Below are 25,148 nucleotides of genomic sequence, written 5' to 3' on the forward strand. Positions count from 1 at the left end.
AAAGTCAAGTCGAGAATATTCGCTATATTTATAAGAGTTTATTATTATTATAATTATATATGTATATGTATATAATATTATTTAATTTTAGTTAAGTATAAAAAAAAAATAAAATAAAATAATTTATATTAGAATATTTAGAATGTGTAAATAATATTACATAAAAAAAAAATTTTTTTTTTATATTTGTTACTATATTAAAAAAAAAATTTTTTTTTTTTTAGGAAGATCGGTTTCGGAATGCCCGGTAGGATTCACCCTATTGTAAAAAAGAAGTCTTTTGTGTGGGCGTTTGGAAGATTAAACAACAAGGCTAATAGTAATATCGGACCCTTGAATATATTTCAAAAAAAAAAAAAGAAAAAAAGAATTACAATAAAAAAAAAAGAAAAGAAAAAAAATAAATAAATAAAATAAGATAAAAAAATATTTTTTAAAAAAAAATATGAGAAATAAGGATAAAATATTTAAAGGAAATAGAAGGAAAGCCTTGTTTTGGAGGCGAGTTGTGGCGGTGCTTCCATTTAATATTCTGGAAAAAAAAAGAAACCTATAGAAGGTAACGAAATTATTTCCCAATGTAAAGAAGATCCCATGGGGTGATACCAATTTCCAACAATAAAGTTACCTAAAATGCCAAGAAAATGAGAGGATTACAAATAAAGTTTAGATTAATTATTTATCTACCAAGCAGGTGAACGTGAAAATTTTTATTTCATTGCGCAATAAAATATTCGATAACGTAGTACGATTTTTAGCCCTCCCTCAAATCCATAAACTAAAGAAAGTTGCGACATATTTCTTCAAATGGAAAGTTTCACTAAAGATGGAAAACGCCGGGTGAGTCCAATTTTAAAATCATGGAATAATCTCGGAAAAGTAACAATGAATGATGAATCTCAAAATTTACCATTTATCGTAATGAATAACTTGGTGTAATATCATAACGTTCTCGTAATTTCCTTTCTGTGCTATTTAAAAATCCAAATATTTATTTTCATGACATAACATATTTTGCCGAATATAGACCAGTTATAAACTTGTACGATATAAATAATAATTTATAAGAAAGATTAAAAAAGATTATGAAAGAACCCAGAAATGTTGTCATGCTTTTTATTTTAAATTAAGTGCTTGAATAATGATTTATAGGTTATAATAATATATTGAATATATTTGATACGGTAATAATAATAATACTTAATATTATTATTATTTATTATTTACAAGTTTCAAGTGTAACTTGATGACACGTGTTACGATTCTGGTAATCCGATAATCCACGCCAAGGTTTTTTTTATTGAAAAGAAATATGTCAAAAAAAAAATATGCTCAAACAAAAAAAAAATTATTATAATAAAAAATAATAAATAAATAAATAAATAAAAAATATAAATATAGTATATATATATATATATTATATATATATAAAAATATATGTATATATATATATGTAATATGTAATATATTTATATATATATCATATATATATATTTATATTTATATACCACACCAAGTAAAACACGGACTTTACATACACAATACATATTTAGTAAGTATAACACTTTTTTTTTTTTTTGAAATTCGAATATTCTGTTTTTCCCCAAATTTAAAATGATCATCCTTTGGCTCATTCACCGGACAATTTTAATTTAGTAACTCCGGATTTATCACTTTATCACGAATAATAAAATGATGACACAATACAACACAATACATATTTTTTAAGATGAACTGATGAAGATCTTAATTAAAAATATCCCTTCGGAGAAATTTATAGGAAGGACGGAATCGCGCTAAAATATTAATGCAGTAAATAAACAACAAATAGAATGATTTATGGAAGAATAGAATATATACAATATTAAACTTGTGATCAATTGATTTTTTAATTATAAATAAAAATGCAAAATTTTAATGCAAAATTATTTCCCTTGTTTTCTTAAAGGTACTTTTTGATTTGTAGGTTTTTCCGTTATATTTCCTGATTTAAATCCAGTTATTAAACTAATTAAATGCATTGTTTATTGTTTATCGTAAACAAATGCTTCAGCCCGTACACAAATTTCATATTTTCACACTTTTTTTTTACCCATGGATAAGGATCAGATGTTCCTTATAAAAAAAATACAGGTTGCATTAAAACGTTTCTAAAATATTTTAGCGTTGCCTAAAATTATCTTTTTAATCGTTTAAAATTGTTTAGACTTGTTAAAATTATCTTTTATATCTTGAAAGCTTTTTTTGTTTATAGAAATGAGGCGCATGCAGTAACATTTACACACATATATATATATTTCTTTTATGTACTCCCCCAAAAAAATGCATAATATAATCATCTTGCAGATGCCAGTATCTTGGTGTTTGGTTCACATAATTGGTTCAATCCAATTACCATAAAAGAAGTAATGGATTTCGTACTTTTTTTTTGTTTAAAAGAATATCATCATTCATAAATTTTATTACGTAATATATAAAATCTAATTTTATAATTTTTAAAAAAGATGAATTCTTTTTTTTTTAAATAGAAGATTTGTTTGTTGAGTTTTGTGTTTTTCCGAATTGCATAATATACAACACAATGTACTTACTACGTTAAGCAAGTTGTGTGGTGTCATATTATTCGAAATCTATAAAATTTAGTGTTATTGTTTATAGTGTTACAACTTTGATTATGAATAGAAAAAAAATAGATGAAACTTAGAATGATCTGTTTTTCTTTTCTTTTATACAAAGAATCCAAAAAAAGAAAATTTTATGGATCCTTTTTATATTTTACTATTTAAAATAAAAAGCGTAAGCGTACGATAATATTATTATTATTAATGTTACTATAAATTTCATTTTATTCTAGAAATTGTAATCCAAATTGGATTTACAAAAAAGTCACTATTCATTATATTTACAGTTCAAACTATATTGTATACTATTCCTTATCAGTATAAAAAATTTACCAAATTCGAAAGCTAAAAAATGATAAGCCACAATACTAAATCTAATTCTGCAATTCGGTAACTCTGTAACAAAATTACCGTGAAATATTTGAAACGAAGAAAGAAAACAAAAAAGGGTTTTCACTCCCTTTTCTATTTTCTTTTTGAGTTTGAAACTTCTCATGCTAGAACATTGATTAATTTGAATTCCAGTTTCGGTAAACGAAAATTCTATGAAATCTCCTAAAAATTTCATGTGTAAAATTTATCAAACTTTAACTAAAAAGGATAGTTTCATCTAATTTCCTATCTATTCTCCTTTGTTTATCTTTTCTTCTATTCCCCCCCTTTTTTTTTCTTTAAATAATAATTTTCCTATCGTCTTTTGAAATGAAGGATTTAATTTTAACCTTTACATAAATTTCATTTCCATTCCGCTTTTTTTCAATCACCTTTAAGATTTCTCTTTCTTTTTAAATTTATTTCATGATATTTAATAATATATATTTAATGATAATTTAATGATAATTTAATGATATTTATTGCTTCGATTCTCATTATTACCCAAATTAATTTTCATTGTTTCATGTGAGTATCTATATTGGGCATGTTATGACCTAATTACGGGTTACAGGTACCTAAATTATCGAAAATCATTCCCAAAATTATGTTAATTTTTTTTAATGTGTCCGTAATTTAAAATTTTCGATGTATCGATGTTGGAAGAAAATATTTGATATATCAAATTATTAATAGACCATAAAATGTGGGCCAGATTATTTTTTGTCGCTAATTCAGAATATTCTGACCTTTAATTAAGATGACGCAAATTTCAATTTTTATAAAGTGCTGCCAGTGTAACCTAAATATCGGTTCATGTTACTTAAATGCTATTACGTTTCATATATAATATCGGTACAATTTAAGTGGGACATGGAAAATTTATCGGTGCATGCAATTATCGGTACATAGGAATATAGGATATCGGTACATTTGAGGTTTTACTATAATAATAATAATAAAAAGGATTTAAAGGATAGAACATAACGTTATTTATGATTTTCAACTACATTACCTACCAGCTACCGCATCATTCAACCGCATCATTCAACCGCATCATCCACCGCATCATCCACCGCATCATCCACCGCATCATCCTTACCACAATAACCTACATAACCACTTTATCCAAGGTTCACATAATTCTAAATCATTCTTTTCAACATAATTTAATGTTATTTGACGTTCATTACCACTAATAGCATAAATTATAAGTAATATTCTATCAATTAACATTTTTCGTTGATAAAATAATGATATTAATACAATTAGAGTACCAAGTACTATTTTTAGATTATTCCTAATATATTTAATAACTCTATCAAGTTTAAAATCCATAATTCTTAACAATATATATATATATATATGAAATGTTGAGAAAAAATTTGGTACACAATTTTTTATATAATTTTGTGAAAGAATTTTTCAGAAAAGAAAAAGAAAAGAAATTATTATTTTTTTTTTTTCCTTTTATTATTCATACAGTTATATTTATACCCATTTGGTAATAATAGGTGGATTTAACCTAAAATCGTAAACTTCTTGAAGAAAAACAAGTTTTTAAAAATCATCTACTTTTAAAATAAATTTAAATTACGTCATCACTAATAAATAATGACACTACATACACATACAGTTTGAATGGCTTAAAAATGTGATAACTTTTTAAATAATTTTAGAAAACCCTTAAAAATGCGATAACTTTTAGAAAACCCAACATTTAGTTTACCAACGTATAATCATCATGGTAATCGTTTCAATATTCCACGTAGCCGATTCTTCAACCAAGTAGGTTTTTGTATGAGGTCCAAAGTATGTTTTAATTCAATGATTAGATTATCATCACCTCGAATAATATAATAATAAAGTATCACTCTCGCACGTAATGTATTTCTTCGATACCAAATATATGATGATGATAATATTATGAGAATTACTTTTAAAATTTTTATTATTTTTGGATTATTTCTAATAAATTCATTAATATGAGGTACATTTCTTATTGTATTTTCAATTCTATTTAACCATCTTTTAATATTGTCAATATAATCCATTATATTATTATATTGAATAAAAATAAAAGATTTTTTTTAAAAAGAAAAAAAAAGATTTTTTTTTTCTTTCACAAGAATGTAAAAATGTAAAATCCGTTTATTTATACCCGTTGTAGATTGTTTCGGCCAAAAACTATAAATGGTAAAATTAAATTAAATTAGTGTGAATTCTGTGAGAAAACCAAAAGTTTTTTTTTTATATTACATAATTTAATTTTAAAATTTTAATAATCAATACTACGCTCTAACGTATTTACATTGTCATAAAATAATTCACAATATAAATTTTCGTTAACTATGAATTATGAATTTAGAAGCATCAGAGTTTAGAAAACCAACAGTTTTTACCAGTTTACATACAAAACGGCCAATGAGCCCAACGTTATTTACAACAATGGCGGAGAAACCCAATCCGGCAACCACCAGGGATTAGGTTTTAATAAGCGATCCAAGTTAAGTATTAACTGGTCGTCTCCTTCAATAACGTGACGCAAAAGTCTTATTCTCGCACGTAATGTATTTTTTCTAAACAACATATATGATAATAATGGTACTAAAATAATAGTAATAGTTATTGCTGTTCTTGGATAATTTCTAATAAGTACCCTAAAAAACCTTGCATGTCTCACTGTATCTTCAATTATATTGAACCATCTTCTAATAATGTCAAGAAAATCCATTATATTTATTATATTTGTTTTAACTCTATTTTAAATCGAATAAAAATTCTCTTTCAGATAAGAGAATTTTTTTTTTTTCAAAATGTAAAATTTTATCTTCGTTTATTTATAGATTATTTCAGCAAAAAATATAAATGGTAAAATTAACCTAAATTAGGGTGAATTCTTGATTAAAACCAAGTTTTTTTTATATTATATAATTAAATTCTAAAATTCTAATAATCAATACTATGCTCAAGTGTATTTACACTATCGTAAAATAATTCACGAGAACTTATAATATAAAATTTTGATAACTATGAATTATGAATTTAAAAGCACCAAAACCAACAGTTTTACCGGTTTAATACACAATCGGTCAATGAACCCACGTCATTTTTTTTAAGTAAAAACGTTACTTATAGCAATGACCAAGAAACCCAACGCGGCGACCACCACCGGGCGTTAGGTTTTAATAAACGATCTAACTTAAGTATTACCTTGTCATCACTAATAATAGCGTAATATATTATTAATATTCTCTCACGTAATGTTTTACGTCGATATAATACATATAATAATAAAATAGTAGCAACAAGTCTTTTTACTATTTTTGGATTATTCTTAATAAGTTCTAGAATTTGAGATTCTTTTAATAAATAATTTATAATATCGTTTATCATTATATATATTTGAAAATTGAACCGTTTTAAGAAATTTTTTTTTTTGTATAATTAGGAAAAAAAATAATTTTATTTTTCAAAAATTTTAGAATTAATTATCCATTTATATATATATATGTTGTGCAATTATTTCGGTAAGGAAAGTATGTACGAGGAGACAATTATTCTAAATTAGGAGAATTCTTGATGAGAAACATGTTTTTCTAAAAAAGTTATTATAGTACTGCAATACTAATTTTTTAAGCTACAGATATGCGACTATTATGATGATGATGTTACGCCGATAATTTTATCTACAGGCCAACGTACCCACCAAAACCAACTTTTATCTTTAATAGTTTCAATTTCTCTAATTTCCAACCCATGTCTTAAAAGATAATTTAATGCAATTTGACGGTCATTACCAACAATAGCGTATGATATAAGTACTATTCTATCACGTAATAACCTTCGTTGATTATAAGATAATATTAAAGTAATAGTAATAATTGTTACTTTTAATGGATTATTTTCAACATATTCTTTAACCTTGTTAAAATAATCCATTGTATTTATTGTTTGAAGATTATATTATGAAGATTATATTACGAAGATTATATTATGAAGAAGGTTATATTTATTTATCATTTATTTATTTTGTTTTATTTTGGTTTGGTTTTTTTTTTTAAAGTTGAAATAAAAAGAGAAAAAAGTGATTTTTTTCAGACAAAAGGATTTTTTTTATAGAATTTATTATTGTCCGTTTATTTATACTTCGTTGTAATACAAATCATTTCAGTAAAAAAATATATGGAATTAATCTAAATTAATGTGAATTCTTGATAAAAAACTAGTTTTTTTAATATTACCAATTCCGGAATTCCGTAGAAGTTTTTCATCGATCATCAACTATCATCACTAATAATTTTAAATTCCGCCTAAACCTAAAATCAGCCAAATTGATCGGCAGCCGCAGCCAAACGGAAACTCCGGTAGCTGTAAAAAATTACTAGTTGAATTCAATTGCTATTTGACATCATTTTGTGCCCTTTCAGGACATATTTATCACGCCACAGTAATATTGTGATTTTTGGATATATTAGTTATTGGACAGGGATGTTATTATGCATGTTTCATATAAGCTATTAATAATAAGTTTTACGTGACTTTAGATTAATAACAGTTGTATTGTGATTTTATGGATTTCGGATCCAAGACAAATGTTTTTTTCTACAAAAATATATAACGAGCTCCAATTGCACATGTATATTATTACTTTACTAGTGTATTAAGTTTTTAATGACCAAATCCAAATATACCTTAAATTTTTTAAATTTTCAAAAAAATTCTTTTTGTTAAATCTAATAATAACACATGATTTTAAAACTTTTTAGTAAAACTAAGCATTCTTTCAATAAAAATTAAATGTTCTTTTAATAAGATTAAAGAAAGAATCTCTCTTATTGATAATTTGAAATACTTCATATTCTTCTATCCTATTATTAACAATTTTCTTTTCGTAAGATATTTTGTTTGTTCATACCATAATAACTGTCATATCTTGGATTTTTCTGGTTCCATAAATCTTGTAAACCAGAAGTGACTCTGCTTAATATGGGAATTTCCATGAAAATAATGAAAATATAAAGCCATTTGGCGTTTGACATTTATGTTCAATATAAGGATCGTTATGATAATCTAACACTACGCCACCTAAATTTTTATAGAAAAAAATTAGAGTAGACTTAATCTAAATGAGTGATATTCTTGAATTACTAATAACTTTACGTAATCAATTCTTCCTAAAATTCCATTGTGGCTAAATAATCATGAAATATTTCATCTCCGTTTTAGCCTAATTAGCAACTAAAGTCCATTTTTGAATCCCCGGTGATTAAAAGTTTATTATATATTATGTAATCGCGTCTAATTAATAGTTTATTTATATACATTATGTAAGAATCGCGTCTCTATAAAAGTATAAAAGTAAGGATAAAAAACATATATATACACCCACTTTCACCCACTATTTTTTCATTTTTTTTTTAAGAAATACTTCGATTATTTTTTTAAAAATACTAAATACTCTAATATTTTTTAAGATTATTTTTTTAAAAATAAAAAATACTTCGCGTTGTAAGTGATTTTACGCGTCGTTAGAGACCGTTGCCAACTGACTCCTTCAAGGTAAAGAAGATTTTGAGGAGCACTACAAACCATTTGTTTATTATTTATTAAGGTAAGCTAAAGATCCCTGCTTAGCCTTCGGTTTGTATGTGTGTTATGTATGTGTGTGTTTTGTGTGAGTGCGTAAAACACAGGCTTATAGACAAAAAAAGCTGAAGGGAAGGAGAAACTGGCTTTCCTGGATGAGGGTTAGCCTATGTTTCTTGCTCATTTGTTTGGTATCCAAACCTTTCCGGACGCTTTTTTTTATGTAGTATGGTGGTGGTTGATTATTTTCTTCCACCGGTACCAACCATATTTACGATGTTTTTTTAATTTTTTAGCTTATGTTGTTTACAAACCTTTACAACAGTAAGACTTGATCTCAATTTTATAAAGATTCAAGACTCTTTCAAGACAAAGAAGGTTTTGAGGAGCACTACCAACCATTTATTTATTATTTATTAAGGTAAGCTAAAGATCCCTGCTTAGCCTTCGGTTTGTATGTGTGTTATGTGTGTGTGTGTTTTGTGTGTGCGTAAAACACAGGCTTATAGACAAAAAAAGCTGAAGGGAAGGAGAAACTGGCTTTCCTGGATGAGGGTTAGCCTATGTTTCTTGCTCATTTGTTTGGTATCCAAACCTTTCCGGACGCTTTTTTTTATGTAGTATGGTGGTGGTTGATTATTTTCTTCCACCGGTACCAACCATATTTACGATATTTTTTTAATTTTTTAGCTTATGTCGTTTACAAACCTTTACAACAGTAAGATTTGATCTCGATTTTATAAAGATTCAAGTATAAAAAAATTTAACTCCTATTTATTTAGTTATATATATATTTTTTGCTTTAAATAAGTAATAAAAAATAATTATTTTTAATAGTTCAACGATTTAGAAATAATAATTACAACGTAATTAGTTAATATATTCTATTATTTTATTATCCCGCTATTATTAACATATTAGGAATTAGGAAAATATCACCCTTATATATTCCTACTAATATAAATATTATTCCAAATAATAATACGCACCCTATTAGGCTTATAAAAAAAATAAAAATTTTAACTAATAAAGTTATGTATAACTGCTTTATAAGTAAGAAAACAACGAGACTAAACATAATAGTGCAAGTAAAATCACATACGGTATATATCAATAATTCTAAGCGAGAATAAATAAATTGTAAAGTTTTCTTAAATATTTTCTTAATAAATTTAAAGAGTGAGAATCTCTTATCGATAATTTGAAATACTTCATATTCTTCTATCTCAAAGGTTGTTTTATTAATAATTTTCTTTTCGTAAGATTTTTGTTTACTACTACCGAACATTGAGTTACTATTGATCCATAAATCTTGTAAACCAAAGCACGGTCCCATGTTTTTATGCCAGATGATTGCTTCTTTTTTAGAAGTGACACGGCTTAATATGGGAATACCTCCATTTGTTGATGAAAATAATGAAAATATAAAGCTATTTGACGTTTTACATTTTTGATCAATAAAAAACCGGTTGTAGTATGAACCTTTATATTTAACACTACGCCAATCTAACGAATTATATCCACCAATTATTTCCCCTGATTTCCGAACTTTAATAATAACAACAGTTGATCCCTTATTATCACAACATTCATGAAATTTATTAGTATTAAATCCTTCATGACTAGCACGATAAATAAGTTCAAATTTAAAAGGTATGTCTTTTAAATGATAAGGAATTCCTTTTTTCTTATCAATCCAGCTTGCTATTACTGCTACATCTTTAACATTAATTATTTTAGAATCAAGAGGATATACTGTTACTCTTAATGGTAAATTTTTTAGTAAAGGTTTGGAATTAGGATCTGAAAAATATTGTAGGATATCATCAACTAGATCTTTAGTTAGAATATGTTTATACCGTTTTCTAACTAAATTAAATACTTTAAAAGACATTTGGGAAAATCGAACGTAAGGAATACAATTATGCAAAGTTTTTTCTAATTTACTGAAATCCATTGGAGTCCATTTAATTAAATTTTCATTTGGAATATAATCAGTATTTTTAATTCCCCATTTGATTAGATAATCCCAAATTTCAATTTCTTCTAGTTTAAGATTATCACATTTTAAAAGATGAATTAAACAATCTTCTTCAATTTCAAAAAATTCTTTTGAATCAAAAATAATTTTAGGATTTTTACACACTAATTCTAATATAACTTCATATAAATTATTGAAACGATCACAATATTGATAAAGTGTAATAAAATCTTTTGGAAATTTCCAAGCCGATTCATTTTCAAGCAAATGTTTCTCGAGTTGTTGATAAATTTCGAGTAATTCAAGTTCGTCAGATGCAATTAAAACATCAACAAGACTTTCGTTATTTCCAATAAAAAATGTCTCTGAATAAATATGACTACATATTATTTATATTATGTTTATTAAATAAATAAATAACGAATTTAGTTTTGTAATAACTGAAGATTTATAAGTTTTACTTACTATATAAGAATTTCAAATACTGTAGGAGAAATATTAAGTTGATTGGAAATAAAAAATCCTTCTTCTTTCCTTGCCCATTGTTCAGAAAATGCTTTTTTAAAATAATTTGACCTAGAAGATAAAATAAAAGAATGTGCTTTAAACTCTTTAATATTCGGTTCTTTTCCAACTCTAATTTTTACATCAAAATCGTTGGTATCTTTAGCTAAATTTTGAGTATACTCGTAATCCATAATTTTTTTTTTTTGTATTTAACAATTATCAGTTAGATACTGTATTTTTTTTTAAAAAAAACTCATTTATTTTGTTTATGTATATTTATGTATACACATGTATAGTATTATTGGCGTGATCATATATGAAAGTTTTAAATGGATATATTATTTACAAAACTTTTTGTTATCTAAACACGGTAAAAATATAAATGGTAGACTTTATCTAAATTTAGTGATATTCTTGATAGAAAACGAGTTTTTTAATAAATTATTAATAAGTTACGTAATTAATTCTAGAATTCCACAGCCATCATTAACATTGTAAATTTCATTGTGGCTAATAATCATGCTACGGAACTTTTAGCTATGGTTTAAACTATAGTTTAAACTAGTCAAATTGATCGGCAAAATTACCTATAATTTTCGCTATCGTTCATGTAACTAGGAGAAATATTTGTTACACGTGCTTGTTAAATCAATTATTTTTGTTAAAATGAAAAAAATTCAAGTGAAGTAGTGAACTCTATTCAAGTATCTCCAAATATTTTACTCTTTTATCCTTCTAAACTTTTAATAAAGCTGATATATCAATTGTTGGTTTGTGCTTGAAGCCATTTTCATATTTATCATATGTGTATGGTTGAAGTTGAAATGATAAAAAAAAAAGCATTTTTAATTTATCTATATTAATAAATCTTACGTTACTTTAGATGCAAAAACAGTGTATCGTAAATCGTAATTTAATGAATTTCAGATCCAAGAAAAATGTAGACTTGTTTCATCTAGAATATATAATGGGCTTCAATTGAGAAGTTAACATTTATGATAGAAGAATAAGAAGTATCTTATATTATTGATAAGAGCTTCTCTCTCTAGGAAATATTTAATTTACTGAGACTGAGAATGATTAAGAAAATATTTAATTTTAATAAATAAAATTAAGAAAATTTGACGTGATCAAATATAAGGATCGTAGTATGATTTATTTTAAATCTAACGGATTATAGCCACCAATTATTTCTCCTAATTTAAAAATATATATATATAATAGTAGACTTAATCTAAATGAGTGATATTCTTGATAAATTATTTATACTGACTGTTACATAATTGTGCGATCTGATTGGTTCTACACGTGTAAGGACAGGTAAGAACTGAAATGTCTTATGCTTACGCCTTACGCTTCGGAGAATAAAAATAATAATATCATTTTAAAAGAATTGTATCATTTCCAATTAAAAAGGTTACGTCGGCAAGCTGTTATTACCTTTTAAGTAAAACAAGCTATTAGAATAAAATAAATATATTCTGTAGCTCGCTAAGACATTTATAAATTGGTTAACTATAATAGAAATCTTTTTCAACATATTATTGTAATTCAATGGAGAAATGAATAAATTATTTATATTAATAATCAACATCACTCTTTCTATTTATTTTATTAATTGATTAATAGTTTATTATATCTGATATATTATGTAATAATCGCGTCTAATAGTTTATTATAAATTATGTAAATAAATTATGTAATAACAGATAATCGCGTCTGGTTAATAGTTTATGTAATAAAATAGTTTATTATATTATGTAATAATAAGTAAGGTAAAAATATATATATATACACCACTTTCACCTACTTATACACCCACATTTTTTCGTTTTGTCTCTTTAAATAGAAAAAAAAAATACTTCTATTTATTTTTTTATATCTTTAAAATAGAAAAAAAAATACTTCGCGTTGTAACTTGTAAGTGAGTTTACGCGTCGTTAGAGACCGTTGCCAACTGACTCCTTCAAGTTAAAGAAGGTTTTGAGGAGCACTACCAACCATTTATTAAGGTAAGCCAAAGATCCCTGCTTAGCCTTCGGTTTGTATGTGTGTTATGTGTGTGTGTGTTTTGTGTGTGCGTAAAACACAGGCTTATAGACAAAAAAAGCTGAAGGGAAGGAGAAACTGGCTTTCCTAAATGAGGGTTAGCCTATGTATCTTGCTCATTTGTTTGGTATCCAAACCTTTCTGGATGCTTTTTTTTATGTAGTATGGTGGTGGTTGATTATTTTCTTCCACCGGTACCAACCATACTTACGATATTTTTTTAATTTTTTAGCTGCAATAACATTGAACTACGGTATATAAGCTAGATATTGTAAAAAAATCCACACGAAGGTCTTCCATTTTCCATACAAATTAGCAGCCAGTGAGAAGATGATTATTAAGATTTACCGCAGAAAATAGTTTCTTTTTGTCTTTCTCACCGAGCAAGAGAAATTGGATCACGTAAAATAGAATTCTGATTTCTGATGTAGAGAATATATTTGTAAATAGGAGAATTCTTTGGTTAACTGAGCCATAAACGCCATTAGATGGTAACTCGGAACATAATTGACTCCTTTAGCTAGTTATACATATTAAAGTTGGTTAGTTTTAGCTCACCTATAATGGATTCTTATTTCTTATTAAAATTATTTTTATTTATTCTTTTTAAATTTAATTTCATCATTTGTAAAAAAAAAAAAGATTTTGAGTTCGGAATTCGGATTTGTATAATCAACGGGTGATAAGTGATAAAAGTGATAACATATGAAAGAAACGAATTTAAAGTAAATTTTCAATTCCTCATTTAAATATATAATTTAACTAAAGTTGAATCAAAAATATTGAAAATTGATCATATAAAGTTAATTCGAAATAAGTATATCTTTTTTAGTTTTTTTTATACCTTTTGGGAATTGCCAACAATAGTAATCTATGAAGTTTAATTTACCCATTATCGTAAACGGTTGACTAAAGTATTCCTCAATGTATCGTATCCCCTCTTTTTTACCCAAAAAAAGTTTCATTTCTCTTTATTTTCATTATTAAATATTATAATTTTGCCCAGGCATTGCACGTAAATATTTTTCTACAAGTTATAAATGTATTTTATTTATTTTAAAAATTCGAGTAATATACCTGGTAGTATAAGGTTAATCCCCTGACCGTTTAGTCCGTTTACGGTAATAAAGGAATTATTAATTAAAAGTTTAATACTTAAGCTCATAATATTTTTTTTTTTTAATTATATTTCTTCTTGTCTTAGATATTAAGTAATACAAAATCAAATAGCTCAACTACAATTACACGTAAATTAAGAATATATTTCTACCAAGATAAATTATTTAACCTAAAACAAAAGGAACCGCTAGCGCTAGGTAGTACTACATTAGTTACCGGATTCTATAGAAATTACTATTTTTATGAAGGAGTAAATACTTACTATAATATCTTTAACTAATACGCCCCCCAACAGGATTATTAATAAAACATAATTAAAGAGAGTAACACCAAACTTAAAAAACTTAAATATGATAAATACTAATAACGCTAGATCAGAATGAATGATTTTCCTAACAATTCCCCTAAATTTTTTCTCAACATTTTCCCTAAATCTTTTCTCAACAGTTTCAATAAAATCATATATTTCCTTAATAAGTTTAAAGAATGAGAATCTCTTGTCAATAACTTGAAATACTTCGTATTCTGCTATGTTAAAGGATTCATTATCAATAATTTTCTTTTCGTAAGATTTTTGCTTGCTTTTGCCAAATCTTGAATCACTCCGGATCCACAAATCTTGAAAACCAAAGCACGGTCCTTTGTTTTTACACCAGATAATTGCTTCATTTTTAGAAGAGATTCGGCTTAATATGGGAATTACTCCATTTGTTAATGAAAATAATGAAAACAAAAAGCTATCTGACGCTTGATATTCATGATCACTCCGCCAATCTAACGGATTATACCCACCAATTATTTCTCCCGATTTCCGAACTTTAATGACAACAACGGTTGGTCCCTTATTATCACAACATTCATGAAATTTATTAATGTTAAATCTTTCAAGGCTGGCACGATAAATAAGCTCAAATTTAAAAGGTATATCTTTTGTACGATAAGGAATTCCTTTTTTCTTATCAATCCAGCTCGCTATTACTGCTACATCTTTAGCATTGATTATTTTAGAATCAAGAAGATATGCTGATGCTCTTAATGGTAAATTTTTTAATAAAGGTTTAGAATTAGGATCTGAAAAATATTTTAGGACATCATCAACAAGATCTTTTGGTAGAATGCTTTTAAATTCAAGTTCGTTAAATACTTCAGGAGGCATTTGGGAAAATCGAATGTAAGGAATACAATTATGCAAAGTTCTTTCTAGCTCACTGAAATCCATCGGTGTCCATTCAGTAAAATCATCATTCGAAATAGAATCAGTATTTTCTATTCCCCATTCAATTAAATATTCCCAAATTTCAATTTCTTCTAGCATAAGTTCATCACATTTCAAAATCTGAATTAGATGTTGTTCTTCTAAGTTTATAAATTCTTTTGAATCAACAATAAGTTTAGGATTTCTACACACTAATTTTATCGCAAATTGATATAAATCAGTTAACAGCTCGTGTTGACATAGCGTAATAAAATCTTTTGGAAATTTCCAAGCCGATTCATTTTCAAGCAAATGTTTCTCGAGTTGTTGATAAATTTCGAGTAATTCAAGTTCGTCGGATACAATTAAAACATCAACAAGACTTTCGTTACTTCCAATAGAAATTGTCTCTGAATAAATAAGACTACATATATATGTTTATGAAATAAATAACAAATTTACATTCGTAATAAGTAAATCAAAATGATGTTAAGGTATAAAACTTACTTTATAAGAGCTTCAAACACTGTAGGAGAGATATTAGGTTGATTTGAAATAAAAAATCCTTCTTCTTTTCTTGCCCATTGTTCAGAAAATGCTTTTTTAAAATAATTTGACTTAGAAGATAAAATAAAAGAATGTGCCTTAAATTCTTTAATATTTGGCTTTTTTCCAACTCTAATTTTTACATCATGAACACTGGTATTTTTAACTAGATTTGATGGATCTTTAGATGAATTTTGAGTGAGCACGTAATTCATTTTTTTTTTTCGAAATAATTATCAGTCGGATAAATAAAATAAAAAAAAAATTTAATGTAAATCATTTAATCAAATTTGCGCTTATATAGTATGTTGGCGTGACTAGACCTTTTTAGAACGGAATTTCTTCTCCAAAAAGAATAAATTAATGCATAAAAATTTTTTTCACCTGATAATATCGGACTTATTACGAATATGTTGTACAATCGTTTTGACGGATTATATCCCAAACCTAACTGGGCTAGGTCGCTAAGATATTCAATACAATTAACCTATTTAAGAAAAAAAATAAATATTTTTTGCACGTGCATTTTAAGATATTTATATGAAATAAATAACAAATTTACATTCGTAATAAGTAAATCAAAAATGACGCTAAGATATAAAACTTACTTTATAAGAACTTCAAACACTGTAGGAGAGATATTAGGTTGATTGGAAATAAAAAATTCTTCTTCTTTCCTTGCCCATTGTTCAGAAAATGCTTTTTTAAAATAATTTGACTTAGAAGATAAAATAAAAAGAATGTGCCTTAATATTTGGCTCTTTTCCAACTCTAATTGTTTACATCATGAACACTGGTATCTTTAACTAGATTTGATGTATCTTTAGATAAATTTTGAGTGAGTTCGTAATTCATTTTTTTTCATTATTTCAGTCGGATATTTTAAAAAAAAATGAAAATCATTTTAGCCAAATTTGCTTGCCTATATAGTATATCGGCGTGATCACTTGACTGGAGTGTGATCATATATGTTTAGACCTTTTTGGGACGGGATTTCCTTCAAAAAGATTGACTTATTTGGATTTGTTATTCGACGGATTCCTAATTAGGTTAGTGTATTTCAAGACCAACCTATTTAAGCTTGTATTCGCGTATAATCAACGGACCTAGATGTATTTTCGATGGTACCACGTGTTTTGATAGATAATTATCTAAAGTTAATATTCTAAATTCCTTTCGCCGATTAATCAAATATCAATTTTTTCTGACTTGAAGTCATCGGATTTAATAAAAATTTTATATACAAATTCTGGTATATTTATATACCGTATTGAAATAGTCTGTTTCATACTTGTTGAAATCATTTGCTGCAACAACAATAATATACCGAATTTATAATGAGTATTCACACCTTTGTACCGGAGGTTTGGATCCAATCTAGCCATTGTTAGAAGTCTTCCTCGAATCGCCATATATAATCCATTCTCATATTCTTCCCCGACTGAATTTTTAAAATTTTTATGAAAAAGTCAGAAATAAATATTAAAATAGATCTATAAATAAATATATGTAAATATATTTAATACGTATTGTTTTTCCTGACATTTAATAAAGTGAAGTTATGGCAGCACCTTTTAAATCTCCTTCACAGGTTGTTGCAAAGAATCAGCATGGCCTTGAATAACAGTAACAAAAAGTGTATGTAAAGATTTAATCGCTTCTGCGCCAATCCTATAATTAGACTATTAATGGTTAATTTAATCATTTAATAATAATGACTATCCGATAATTTTATTACTACGTTGCATACAACCGACCTAAATCTGCATAAGCTTATGAGGACATAAAATAAGGTTTACCCCAGATATTGATAAAAATAAATAAAAATAGCTTAGGTAAATTTACTAATAATTTAATAATTTGAAGCATTTCATATTCACTTATTCCTTTATTTTCCTTTCGTAAGAGGTTGTTACTTTTATCAACGATAATAATATTTTAAATGTAGAACACTACTAGATTCAAAATTTGCAAGTCATATCACGACTTTTTGTTCTCATAACGACTTTTTTTTAGAAGAGATTCAATGTAAGAATTGCCGTTATCGTAGTCAAAGGTTCAATCTAAATATTACCTGTCTCACTCGATCTACAAACTATATATCTGTGCAAAGCTTTATTCAATAAGATCTTTATTTTATAATAATTAGTATAGCATTGCCGACATATATTTTTTATGCAAAATGAGATTTATTCTAAAGTATAACTTAGCGAAAGGGCAAAATTATTTTATAAAGAACCAAGTTGCTGAGGAATTATAAAATTTTTAAAGTTTATTTATTAAATTATATGCATAACTTGATTAATCGATGAAAAAAATATTTTAGAATGGTCCGAAGAATGGTCCTAAAACCGGTCCTAAGACTGGTATTGATAGGACCGATCCAACCCTATTAATAAGTTTGTAGGGTGAGAATCTCTTATCGATTATTTGAAATACCTCATAATCTTCTATTTCAAAGGTTTCTCTATTAATAATTTTCTTTTTGTAATATTTTTGTTTACTCCTACCGAACATTGAGTTATTATTGATCCATAAATCTTGTAAACCAAAGCACGGTCCTTTGTCTTTACACCAGATAATTGCTTCTTTTTTAGAAGTGACACGGCTTAACACGGGATTTACTCCATTTGTTGATGAAAATAATGAAAATATAAAGCTATTTGACGTTTTACATTTATGATCAATATAAAAACGGTTGTAATGTGAACCTTTATATTTAACACTACGCCAATCTAACGAATTATATCCACCAATTATCTCTCCTGAATTTCGAACTTTAATGATAACAACAGTTGGTCCCTTATTATCACAACATTCATGAAATTTATTAGTATTAAATCCTTCATGACTAGCACGATAAATAAGTTCAAATTTAATAGGTATATCTTTTAAACGATAAGGAATTCCTTTTTTCTTATCAATCCAACTTGCTACTATTGCTGCATCATTAGCATTGATTATTTTAGAATTAAGAGGATATACTGATACTCTTAATGGTAAATTTTTTAATAAAGGTTTAGAATTAGGATCTGAAAAATATTGTAGGACATCATCAACAAGATCTTTTGGTAGAATACTTTTATATTGTTTTCTAATTATATTAAATACTTGAGGAAACATTTGAGAAAATCTAATGTAAGGTATACAATTATGTAAGGTTTTTTCTAATTCTCTGAAATCCATTGAAGTCCATTTAATTAAATTATCATTTGAAATAGAATCAGTATTTTTAATTCCCCATTTAATTAGATAATCCCAAATTTCAATTTCTTCTAGTTTAATATTATTGCATTTTAAAAGCTGAATTAGACAATCTTCTTCAATTTTAAAAAATTCTTTTGAATTAAAAATAATTTCAGGTTTATTACACACTAATTCTAGTATAACTTCATATAAATTATTGAAACGATCACGATAGTGATAAAGTGTAATAAAATCTTTTGGAAATTTCCAAGCCAATTCATTTTCAAGTAAACGTTTTTCAAGTTGTCGATAAACTTCAAGTAATTCGATCTCGTCGGATGCAATTAAAATATCAACAAGACTAATTTTATTATTATCAACAGAAAATGTTCCTAAATATATATAACTTCATATATGGATATGTATATAAAACAAAATAATAAATTTAGGCTTGTATTAATTGAATTTTTACAAATGACGACAATAAACTTACTTTATAAGAATTTCAAATACTGTAGGAGAAATATTAGGTTGATTGGAAATAAAAAATTCATTTTCCTTCCTTGCCCATTTTTCAGAAAATGCTTTTTTAAAATAAATTGACCTAGAAGATAAGACAAAAGAATGTACCTTAAATTCTTTAATATTTGGTTCTTTTCCAACTCTAATTTTTACATCGCAATTGCTGGTATCTTTAAGTAAATGTGATAAATCATTAACTAAATTTTGAGTAGGCTCGTATTCCATAATTTTTTTTATTTTTTAATTATCAGTCAAGGATCATATTTAAAATAAGATTTTATATATATGCATGTACAATATTTTGCCGTTTTTTAGAACGGGAATTCTTCAAACATTTTTTAATAAGGAATTTATTATTATGCCCATTGTAGTACCCATCGTAACGCAATTATTTCGGTAAAACTATAAATGGTAAGAATCAACTAGTGTAATTCTAGAATTCCACAGATTTACTCCTTTTTTTCACTGTGGATAATAATTATGCTACATATATTATTCACTTTCAGTTGTTTCAATTGAATTAGTAGTATTCTGGCCGGTTAAAACTTATTACATAATTTTCGGGCAAAACGACCAAACGTCCATACAACTAAGAGAAATATTTATTATTCCCAAATGTACCATTTCCTGAAGTTAAAAAAAGAAAACGCTACATAAAACAAGAATACAACGCTAAAATAACCCGATTGGAAGAGAAGATTAAATCATTAATGTAGAAAATTAAATCAATGGAACAGGGAAGGCATATTAAAATAAGGAATAACATTTTACACAAATACAAAGAATTAAATCATTATTGTTTTACGAAAAACATTTAGCAGATAAAGGGAATAAGGTCATTATTTTACAGAAAAGTTAAATCATTGTAAAATTTCTTCGAATTTACACACTACTATAACTTTATTATTTTACGTAAACTGTTTATCGTAGTGTTAGGGTTATGATGAACCGGGAAGATATCCTGATTACAATTTGGTTCACCCGCATTATCTGTTCACGAGCTTTATTTAATCGGGAATTTCTATTAGTCGTATTATTCTTCGACCATATTCTAATTCGCTAGCTGATTTGTGATTGCTCGTTTCTTGTTTAAGATCTTGCTCTATAATTTTTCTTCTAGCTAGTAGTGTTAAACTGTAGATTACCATACGTACCTTGCTTAATAACCTATTTTTCGTATTTCTCGTAACTCGGCCCCAGTTAAATGAATTTTAGTTTTTCGATAATCAAAAAAAAAAAATGCAAATAGTTTTAATAAGTGTCAATGTAGCCACACAAGATGAAATAAATTTTCTGATTGGCATCAATTTTTATTTTGTTCGGATATCCCCGGCTGAAATTTCTTGGCAAATATCACGTGACTGTGAAATGCCAGAAACGGTCATGTGAGATTTATCACCTGAAAAAATGCGCAGTACGATATACAATAAAGTTTCTTTACTCGTAAGCTGATTGGCTAAAAAGGATTATTACTGTAAAAGATTAAAAGTTTTATAAAAGGGCAGTCAAATCATATGATACTGCAAAATTTTGATACATTTTCTCCACCGCTTATGAACTGCGTGGGATTTTAACAATGTAAAAAAGATTTTCGTGTATTCTAAGAACTATGGTTATACCTTTGGATATGATGTCATTATCCCGTATATATATTGGAGAATTTGGTTATGCGTTTGCTAATGTCAACTCATAAGAGACGGAAATAGTCAATTTTCTGAATGCTCATTTGAGTCATTTCCCAGAATGCTAATATCTAGACTGTACCTTTTTTTTTAATTTATTATATAATATATGACAAATAATTGCGTCAAGAACAATAATTACTGCGTAGTAGATTGCATTGTTATTAATGATCTTTTGTCAGTCGATCATTTTTATGAAAATGGAATGGATTAAAAAAGAAATCGATATTAATATTAGAGAAATTAAAGTTTCCAGTTCGCAATCGGAAAAATGACTTTAGAAATATTATATCTCAATGATAGATTTTTAAGTTATTTGAAAATGTTTATACTACTTAAATATTTAGTCCTTTTATCTTTATAAATGTTACTTTTTATATAATTATTAAACCTGGAACAAAACCCGGCTACCATAATCTCGAATCTCGATATAATATAAAACGAGACCAAAACTTATGGTGTAGTTAGCCGAAAAACGGAGCCGAATTCCTGATTGCCGATCATCCGGACCCGGTTTAATCACAGAAAATCCCCTGGCTAAGACGCATTATTTATAATTTGAGCAATAAAGAATAATTTTTTTCATTTGAGTACTTTCCAAATAAAAACAAAATATGATTTTTTTTACAATTGGTATAATATAATATATTCATAGAAATTGCAGTATTATATTTATGAGTACAATATTTTAATTTAAGACTTTCTCTTATTATATAGCTAATATAGATTAGGAAGTTATAAGCTTACCGCTTACAGCATGATTGATCCCATATTTTATAGTTGATCAATTTATCTGCATAACTCCAATAAATAGAAGACATTAAAACGATAGTATTACGGAGGACTGATATTGATAAGAGCTAAGAGTATTATAAGCTTATAATCATTACTATTTTTTTTTTAGGCGTATTTTAAAAAGATTTTAATATAATTACCATACATATCTATTTTCTATATAAGTAGTATAAACATTTTCAAATAACTTAAAAAATCTATCATTGAGATATAATATTTCTAATGTATAATGAATATTTCTATATTATACAATTATCTAATAATTTTTGTTCTATTTGATAATATAAATCATAAACGTGACAAAAAAATAAATTAAGAGAATAACAGCAACTTTAATTATAATATCAGCCTCAATAAATTCATATATGAAAAAAATTAATAATGACAAACCAAATAGAGCACCCAGCAGATATAAAAGTATAATTTTACCTTCGTTAAATATTCTCTTAATAAATTCGTAATAAGAGAATCTCGTATCAATAATTTGATATACTTCATATTCTTCTATCTCAAAGGTTTCTTTATTAATAATTGTCTTCTCATAAGATTTTTGTTTACTCCTACCAGATCTTGAACTACTCTGGATCCACAAATCTTGTAAACCAAAGCAAGGTCCTTTGTCTTTACACCAGATGATCGCTTCTTTTTTAGAGGAGACTCGGCTTAATGTAGGAATTACTCCATTTGTTGATGAAAATAATGAAAATATAAAACTATCTGAAGTTTTACATTTATGATTATTATAAAATTCACTATTATTAGATGGCATGTCTTCGCCATTTAATTTAATACTACGCCATTCCAACGGATTATATCCGCCAATTATTTCTCCTGAATTTCGAACTTTGATGATAACGACAGTTGGTCCCTTATTATCGCATCTGTTATGAAAAAATTTAAACTCTTCAAGACTAGCACGATAAATAAGCACAAATCTAAAAGGTATATCTCTTAAATGATAAGGCGTTCCTTTTTTCTTATCAATCCAACTTGATATTAATGCTGCATCTTTAGCATTAATTATTTTTGAGTCAAAAGGATATACTGTTACTCTTAAAGGCAAATTTTTTAGTAAAGGTTTAGAATTAGGATCTGAAAAATATTGAAGAACATCATCAACAAGATCCTTTGGTAGAATACCATTAAATTGAGTACTAACTATATTAAATACGTTAGGAGGCATTTGAGAAAATCGAATGTAAGGAATGCAATTATGTAGAGTTTTTTCTAGTTCTGTGAAATCATTTGAAGTCCATTTTGATAAATTATTAATAGAATCTGTGTTTTTAATTCCCCATTTAATTAAATAATCCCAAATTTCAATTTCTTCTAGCTTAAGATCATCCCGTTTCAAAATCTCAATTAGATGATCTTCTTCCATTTTTAAGAATTCTTTTGATTTAAAAATAAGATGAGGTTTCCTACATACTAAATCTATTGCAACTTGATATAAATTGCTGAAATGATCATCATGACGAAATTGACAAAGCGTAATAAAATCTTTTGGAAATTTCCAATCCGATTCATTTTCAAGTAAATGCTTCTCGAGTTGTTGATAAATTTCGAGTAATTCAAGTTCGTCGGACGCAATTATAACATCAACAAGACTTTCATTATTTTCAATGGAAAATGTCCCTGAATAAATATGACTAAATGTATATGTTTATACAGATTTAGACTTGTAATTTGCACCATAAGTAAATTAAAAATATTACTAAGATATAAAACTTACTTTATAAGGATTTCAAATACTGTAGGAGAAATATTAGGTTGATTAGAAATAAAAAATCCATCTTCTTTCCTTGCCCATTGTGCAGAAAATGCTTTTTTAAAATAAATTGACCTAGAAGATAAAATAAGAGAATGTGCCTTAAATTCTTTAATATTTGGCTCTTTTCCAACTCTAATTTTTACGTCACAATTGCTGGTATCTTTACGTAAATTTGATATATCATTAGATAAATTTTGAGTGAGCTCGTAATCCATATTTTTTTTTTTTCGAAATAATTATCAGTCGGATATTTAAAAAAAAAATTAATGTAAATCATTTAATCAAATTTGCGCTTATATAGTATGTTGGCGTGACTAGACCTTTTTAGAACGGAATTTCTTCTCCAAAAAGATAAATTAACGCATAAAAATTTTTTCACCTGATAATATATGTTGTACCCAAAACTCAATCGTCATTTTAACCGATAACATCCCAAACCTAACTGGGCTAGTATATTTCAATACAATTAACCTATTTAAGATCGGATTTGCATATACAATAAAATCAGTATATTAATTTCTTTCACTTAATTAAATATCAATCTCTTTTGACTTGAAGTCACAAAGTTAAATCAATGTGCTCATTTTTTAATCTGTAAAAAAAAAAAAAAAAAATTTGGAAATTTTACGTACACATACAGTAAGATCGGGTTGAGAGACATTCTGTTTCACACTTATTGCTGTAACAGTGCAATAACAATAGATATCATTATTATAATAATATACCAAATTTTTTTCTATAAATGTTAAGTATAAATTCTTGCACGCTCATTGTAAGACTGCCGGAAGTTTAGATCAAATCCCAGCCATTGCCAGCACACTGATAAGAGTAACTAACTAATTACCATTAATTTCTAGTAGTAAAGTTAATTCAATAAAGTGAAAATTAGGTTCGTGAAAATATAAACTCTATTCTCATATCTTGTCGTGACAAACAACACATTATACAATAAATGTACTTTAACACCATTTAGATGCTATGTGCCTATGTCGTATATGTCTGTGCAAAGCGTTTTTTAATACAAAAATTTATTTTACATGTATTATTAAATATAACTTTGCGACATGACAAAAGTTACGGTTTATAAAGATCCAAAATTACGTTATAAATTTAATAGAAAGTTATTTATTAAAATATATGTATAACTCGATGAAAATGTTTTTATAAAAAAAGTATATATATATTTTAAGTAAACCTATAACTTCATAAATGC

General features: G+C 26.3%; 5 protein-coding genes across 5 annotated transcripts; all 5 read right to left on the reverse strand.

Moving 5' to 3' along the window:
* Positions 1 to 3,716: 3,716 nt before the first annotated feature.
* Positions 3,717 to 4,455, reverse strand: OCT59_004470 (uncharacterized protein). Its single transcript, XM_066148290.1, has 2 exons — positions 4,013 to 4,455; positions 3,717 to 3,937 (listed from the first exon to the last, which is right to left on the reverse strand). Exon 1 carries the CDS (start codon positions 4,329 to 4,331, stop codon positions 4,092 to 4,094), a length of 240 nt encoding a protein of 79 aa, XP_065996908.1. The 5' UTR covers positions 4,332 to 4,455; the 3' UTR covers positions 3,717 to 3,937; positions 4,013 to 4,091.
* A 1,346-nt stretch (positions 4,456 to 5,801) lies between these two features.
* On the reverse strand, positions 5,802 to 7,111 carry OCT59_004471 (uncharacterized protein). Its single transcript, XM_066148292.1, has one exon. It carries the CDS (start codon positions 6,933 to 6,935, stop codon positions 6,651 to 6,653), a length of 285 nt encoding a protein of 94 aa, XP_065996909.1. The 5' UTR covers positions 6,936 to 7,111; the 3' UTR covers positions 5,802 to 6,650.
* A 7,655-nt stretch (positions 7,112 to 14,766) lies between these two features.
* Positions 14,767 to 16,194, reverse strand: OCT59_004472 (uncharacterized protein; the record flags this gene model as incomplete). The annotated part of the gene is made up of 4 exons (XM_066148293.1): positions 14,767 to 14,901; positions 15,218 to 15,857; positions 15,941 to 16,050; positions 16,123 to 16,194. The coding sequence occupies 4 exons, from the start codon at positions 16,192 to 16,194 to the stop codon at positions 14,767 to 14,769; spliced, it is 957 nt and encodes a 318-aa protein (XP_065996910.1).
* A 2,107-nt stretch (positions 16,195 to 18,301) lies between these two features.
* On the reverse strand, positions 18,302 to 19,912 carry OCT59_004473 (uncharacterized protein; the record flags this gene model as incomplete). Its single annotated transcript, XM_066148294.1, has 3 exons — positions 18,302 to 19,044; positions 19,351 to 19,571; positions 19,770 to 19,912. 3 exons carry the CDS (start codon positions 19,910 to 19,912, stop codon positions 18,302 to 18,304), a joined length of 1,107 nt encoding a protein of 368 aa, XP_065996911.1.
* Positions 19,913 to 22,300: 2,388 nt separating this feature from the next.
* Positions 22,301 to 24,150, reverse strand: OCT59_004474 (uncharacterized protein; the record flags this gene model as incomplete). Its single annotated transcript, XM_066148295.1, has 5 exons — positions 22,301 to 22,383; positions 22,594 to 22,995; positions 23,155 to 23,322; positions 23,590 to 23,813; positions 23,897 to 24,150. The coding sequence occupies 5 exons, from the start codon at positions 24,148 to 24,150 to the stop codon at positions 22,301 to 22,303; spliced, it is 1,131 nt and encodes a 376-aa protein (XP_065996912.1).
* Positions 24,151 to 25,148: the final 998 nt, after the last annotated feature.

Source organism: Rhizophagus irregularis, chromosome 12, assembly GCF_026210795.1.
Source record: "Rhizophagus irregularis chromosome 12, complete sequence".
NCBI lineage: Eukaryota > Fungi > Glomeromycota > Glomeromycetes > Glomerales > Glomeraceae > Rhizophagus > Rhizophagus irregularis.